This window comes from Primulina huaijiensis, unplaced genomic scaffold (assembly GCF_012295235.1).
Source record: "Primulina huaijiensis isolate GDHJ02 unplaced genomic scaffold, ASM1229523v2 scaffold1721, whole genome shotgun sequence".
In the NCBI taxonomy this organism is placed as follows: Eukaryota; Viridiplantae; Streptophyta; class Magnoliopsida; order Lamiales; family Gesneriaceae; genus Primulina; species Primulina huaijiensis.
Genome location: NW_027343488.1, coordinates 3,265 through 9,703, shown reverse-complemented (window position 1 = coordinate 9,703; position 6,439 = coordinate 3,265). Strand labels below are relative to the sequence as shown.

At 32.4% G+C, this 6,439-nt stretch overlaps 1 protein-coding gene across 1 annotated transcript; it reads right to left on the bottom strand.

The window, feature by feature from the left end:
- Positions 1–410: 410 nt before the first annotated feature.
- LOC140965965 (axial regulator YABBY 5-like) lies at positions 411–4,776 on the bottom strand. Its single transcript, XM_073426256.1, has 7 exons — positions 4,328–4,776; positions 3,356–3,475; positions 2,416–2,536; positions 2,228–2,276; positions 2,018–2,093; positions 1,735–1,806; positions 411–661 (listed from the first exon to the last, which is right to left on the bottom strand). Exons 1-7 carry the CDS (start codon positions 4,385–4,387, stop codon positions 614–616), a joined length of 546 nt encoding a protein of 181 aa, XP_073282357.1. The 5' UTR covers positions 4,388–4,776; the 3' UTR covers positions 411–613.
- Positions 4,777–6,439: the final 1,663 nt, after the last annotated feature.

The window sequence follows — 6,439 nt, the reverse complement described above, 5'->3', positions numbered from 1 at the left end:
CTATAGAATTCTATAAAAAATTCAGAAAAGTCTATAAAAATATTGTAAAAAAAAATCTACATGAATCGAAAAACTATCTCTTGTATCTAAAATGGTTTTTTTTTCTTCATCTTTTTCGAATAACCATTATTAGTCATAACACAATATTACAGATTTATTAATATTTTGCAAATCATGGAATTGTCAATATTAAACAAGGCAAAAACTTGTGTGAGACGGTCTCATGGGTCGTATTTTGTGAAACAGATATCTTATTTGGGTCATCCATGAAAAATTATTACTTTTTATGTAAAGAGTATTACTTTTTATTGTGAATATCGGTAGAGTTGACGGCTCACAGATAAAAATTCGTGAGACCGTCTCACAAGAGACTTACTATATTAACAAACCATTTTGTGAAAGCAAAGCCATACAATCATAAAATCTTTAGTTTCATGGAAATGGGTGTCACACATTACAGAATAATGACAAACTATTTAAACATTGTTTGTTGGATTGAACTTACAATATTAAACTGGGGAAAAAGAAGCCATAATACAAGACAGAGACTTAAAATTTCTTAATAATAATAATAAGGTTTATTGTAGAGATCTCATTAGGCCTGCGGAGATTCTCACTTGTTTATTATAGCGGCCCTGCGCATTTGGTTCTTCTCAGACCCCTTCATAAGACAAGAAAATTGAACAACTTATTAATTATCGGTTATTAAAAAATACATGAAATTAAATTATAATATATTGATATCGATGTTAAGATTGAGACTTGAGCTTAACTAACCCCAAAAGCTAACTGAAGGTGGATGATTGTCCATATATGCAACTCTCATGAATTATGTCTAACCGATGTGGGACATCTTAAGTTAAGATTAGCTCAAAGTGGATGATTGTCCATATATGCAACTCCCATGAACTATGTCCAACTGATGTAGGACATCTTAACACACCCCTCTCACACTCGAGAATAAACATTTGGAGCGTGAAGTTTACAAATGAGGCAGAATGGGTGGCCCAAAAAGGGGCAATCCAACATATTACGGTAGGTCTGAGCTTTGGTACCATGTTAAGATTGAGACTTGAACCTAACTCAACTCCAAAAGCTAGCTCAATGGGGGAAGATTGTCGAAGTCCATATATGCAACTCTCATGAACCTTATCTAACCGATATGAGACATCTTAACAATCGACAACTAAACAAAATAAATAAATTCGTAAATATAGGAAAGAATTAGAGTTTTGATTCTTGTATATTTCATATTTGCAATTTTGTTCATAGACGTGATGTTGTGTGCAGTGTCATATCGATACTTCAAATGAAAAAAAAATAATGAAATTGCCAAAAATTGTGAGATATGGTATTAAAACTAAAATTTGACACGGAGAAATTAAATCACAAAAAAGTAGACATACAAAACCAAGATTGTAATTTTTCCTAAATATAGTGCTAGCTCTATCTCGAATTTAATATACCCATATTAATATATGTTGTGAAGAAAATCTCTTATTTTTTTACACATGATTTCATCAGATAACAAAGATTTACTAATGCCATCCATCAGGTATTTTTTTTTCCGGTTCTCCATCTGTGTTTTATTAATTGATCCCAACAAAAATATGATTTATTTTACCGTACTAAAGAAAAAAATAACCACAAATTCACAACAATTAAATCCCAACGTTTTCAACAATAAATAATCATTTTTTTTTATAAAAAATAATAATAAGCTTACCACTTTACCTGATCATTATGCTTAACGTGATTGTTGCTCTCCAACATGAGTCCAAAATGAATGTGAGGGAAGTGTGCCCACTTTGTCAAATTTAACAGAAAAATAATTCACTAATTAGCGAACAAATTTAAAATACCAGCACATGATCAATTCTTTAGGATATGTTTTCTATTATATGATTATTATTTGCGGCACACATGATATTTATCTATCGGTCACAGAAAATAAAAAATGTAACATCGAATGTTATAAGCAGCTCGATTAGAAACATTTTTCGACGCCATTACTCACATTTTTTGCAGCAGTACTGAATGCTTCCCTGTGAGTGATTTCCGGATTATTGGCTTTGATTCTTTGAATCTCCTCTCTGAAAATTTGCTTTCAATAATTAGACATATATAGGGATTATTTTTTGTTGGGTGATAAATTGGTATACAGATTAAATAAAAAATATTGATTATATATAAATATAAATATATTTGAGTTACACATTTCATTTACTTTATGAACTGGTTGTATGCAGATGGGACTCGTTGCCTCTTCTCTGGTGCTGTTGCACAAAATCGAAATGATCCATTGCAAAATGCATCAAATTAAGTTGAAGTTGAAGAACGAATAAAATTTGTGACTTGTTCGCGAAAACCTATCACTGCAGTAAATCTAGATTCAATATAAAACCACAAACTCACGTCTATTGGCGATTTTCGGCTCGGATTTCTTTGTGATGGAAGGTTGGATGGCCAACTTGTTGTTACATTTGGAAGAAGAACCTAAGTCAACCTTGAGCTCGGTTGAAGAATGGATAGGACCCTGAATTAATGTAAGCAGAAAGTTAACACACAAAGTGTGAAGCTAATACAACATTTATTACAATAAATATAGCTCATAATCATTTAATAAAATTCAAAATGTTTCATATCCTATTAGCTTGTGGAGTGTGAAAGATGAAGTTGAAAAATCACATGTATATCTATGACTTAACATGGATTAGATTTTGATCAGTAAACTTTTTACATTTTGTGGAGTGGAGAATCTTATAAATAAATCTTGAATGGTATATAATATGCATAATAATATAAGAAGGGGAGTTTTCGATTATTGTAGTATCTTTAAAATAAAATATACATTTTGACCAAAAGTTTGCATGAAAAGATGTTTTCTCAGACACCCAAAACAAAAAAAAAGGATTAAAATAATTAACGACATTGAAATGACTGGATCAGTTAGGAATGATAAAGAAAATGGCTGCCTGATTGACAGTTGGTAGATCTAGCTGGGATCTAAGAGAAATTCATGTTTCTATACTAGAAGACAGGAATTTAAAAATATCAATACTTAATTATTTATCTAATTTCTTTCTTCAGACAAAAAAAATGTACTTTAACTAAACAAAAGTCGAAAATGCTGCATAATTACTTAGATTCTGGCGGCTGGGAAGTAGGTGAGTAGCTAGGGTTCTGAAATATGTAAGATCTTGAAAATTAAAAAAGAAAAAAAGAAGAAGAGGGTTTGATTCCCCTTAAAAGAAGCAAAACCCAGATATATATAGAGCCTAGAATTCAGAAGCTAGAAATGTTTTGATGGATAAATGGAATCCCCCAAAAATTAAGCTGAAATATATTGTGAAACCTGAGCATTTTGTTGCTGCAGGCATTGGAAGGCAGCTGCCATATTCACTGTCCAAAGATTGGTGCAGTGCCCACATCGAACTGTCACTACATCAAGCAAGCTACTGCATGGGACACTCACCTGCACATTCAATTCAAACCAGAAACATTATAAACAAATTGCACTAATTAAAATAAGGGAAATGAAAAAAATAAAACTAATAAATCTGTGAAGATTCTAAGTAGGAACAACCTATAACATATATCAACAGTTTATGGGGCAAAAGTTTGAGATTTAATCTATATGTTTTGGCTAATTAAACACCAAATTATATATCAAGACCCCAACCAACAAGAACTGCAGGGAAGAACCCTATAATCTTCCATGTTCATGGAAACCACAAGCTGAGAAAAAGCTTAAATTTGACAGCACTCAACACTTGGGAGATGAGGAAAAAAGAAAGCTTCGGCGCAGAGAAGGCGAAATCCGGAGACGAAGGACTTGTCTTCATCAAGCTTATAAATAAACCAACCACTTTAGATCATGATCAACACAGTATTTATGACATTAATCCATAATTCTTTTTTTTTATATTATTTTTACTCTGATAAGTAGAGGTGATTCATACTCGAGGGACTGAGTATTCATGACTTTTTTCTTTGACTGTACTAAAAGAAGAGAGGAAAAGGAAAAGTCTTGAAGATGTAGACTTGACTGTATCAGAAAAAAACAAGGGAACCTGAACGAAAAATTTAATGTATTTCTGCATAATAGCACCAAACACCATATCTGAACCCAAGGTCAGCTTTATTCATCAATGGGTTCTTTTTTAAAACAACAGAAGAAAGCGAACAAACTGAATCACAACAAAAGAAAATAAAATAGCAACATACAAAGCGAACGAATGATTCAAGTTATAATCGATTTTGAAGTTACTTATTCATAAAAAAAACAGATCAACCGATCGATGTCGGAAAACAATGTTTTCTATACCGCAAGAACGATATTGCAAAAGTTGCAAGGAATGTAGCAGAGTTGATCAGGCACATCCATTTTACTGTTGCTGCTAAAACAAAATTCAGAGGAACACAAGCAGATGAAGAAGAAGAAGAAGTGAAAACAAGAGTAAAATAATTAAATCTAAAGATCAGAGGCCAATCTATATTCCCTCTTTCTCTCTTATTTTTTTCTTTCCTTTCAAGATGAGTTGTGTATCAAAACAGGAAACAGCTTGTGTCTATATAAAGAGGTAATGTAAGGGCTGAAAATTAATTTTCCATGGGAACCCTTTAAAAAAGAAGACATTTTCTATGAAGTAAAAAAAAAAAGGAAAAAAATTACTAACTAGGGTAGAATCTAAAGCGGGATATAATATAAGAATATTAAGCAAAGGGTTAGGGTTTGAACGTGGTGGGAGAAGAGCATTTTGGCAGCACTAGGGGAAAAAACAGTCCATGTGAGTGATTATTGCAATTATTTATGAGCTGAGAGACCAATCCCTTTCGCTATCTCTGATACACCACGGCGGGCGAGGGGGAGTATTTTCCATCATAAACTAATTATAATATCTATATTCTATGGTTCATGGGAGATTAAAAAGTCGGGTATGCTTTATTTCTTTGTTTTTCTTTCTCTCTTTGAATAAGTAGACGTTTGCTAGTAAAGGAGTAAATGAACTACAAAATGTAATTTTGTAGCATCCTTATAGACGGTAGTTATTACATGACTTCATTTTTTTAACGGTACAACAAACGCGTCAACCGCTCTCCTAACAAAGGCAATTATTACACCCAACAATTAAAGTTTTTAGTAAAACTTAAATCGTTCGGTCTTATAATTGGTACCAAAGTCAAGATCACGTGTTCGGTTTCCATGAATTGTAAAGAGTGCAATTATTATAAAGGAGATTGTTGTGGTATCATAATTGCCCTTGCTAGGAGAATGAACACGGAGAACTAAGATGATGTATGGATTAAAAAATTGAAGTTGCATTATTACCACTAGTTTAGTTCTTGGTAAGACGACAAACGCTCGATGTTACAATTTTTAATTAGACGACTTGGGATCGAAGGGATTAACCTTTATACTGAATTGAAATTCCTCCATTTATTGTCCTCAACGGTCCATGGGAAAAGGACTCAATATATGGACCAATGGATCTTTAGTGAAGGAAACGCCTTTGCTACATCATCTTATGAATCTATCAAAGTGGCCATCAAAATTACCGCAAATCAATTCATAAAGGAACAAGAATATATAAGCGTAGTCGAAGAAATACAAATCTCAACCCAAACAAGACGAATGCTATGTATGAAAAATGGAACATCAACTTAACTGATCTCTCTGCTTCTTAAAGTGGATAAAACTGAAAGTGTCTTAAAAGTATTACACCCAAAAAAAACATTGTCTACTGCTCAGAACCTCCGCCACTTAATAAATCATAAGTTCCTGCTAAATCGACCAGCATGAGTATTAGTTAAGTTGTTGAATGTTAAATAAAGAAAATAAATCATATGAATAACTTTCCAAACTTTATCTAATACAGAAATCAAACAATCAAAATATAGGGGGATCATAGACTACATAGGTTAAAACTAAAGAATTAAAAGATACATACATTTTACAGAATGCATAATCCGAATCAAAACTTAAACTGGTCATTCATAGGCGGTTTCCGGAAGTGAATTATATGTCCTCTTGCCTTTAATAATATCTATACATTAGAGTTAATTTAAACAAAAAACCAGTTGAGTCATCGTGAATTGCATTGGTATTTTTGTGAAGAAGAAAGATGGAACATAGATATATACTAACTAATTCACCATACCTCGAATAAACGATTTGTTTGATCAATTGCCAGGGACTAAGATATTTTCATAGATAGATAGATCTAATGTCTATATATCATCCGCATGAAGTAAAGTAAAAGGAGCGAACATTCAGAAAACGACGTTTTAAACTTGGCATGGACATAACGCGCCAACATCTTATATGGTATTAAGGAACCATATTTGTTCAGAGAATGGCTAGATCTACAAGTTTCAGGTGATTTTATTTACTGATCAGGTGTAATCGAAATGTATAAGAAGAGAATATTGAACACAT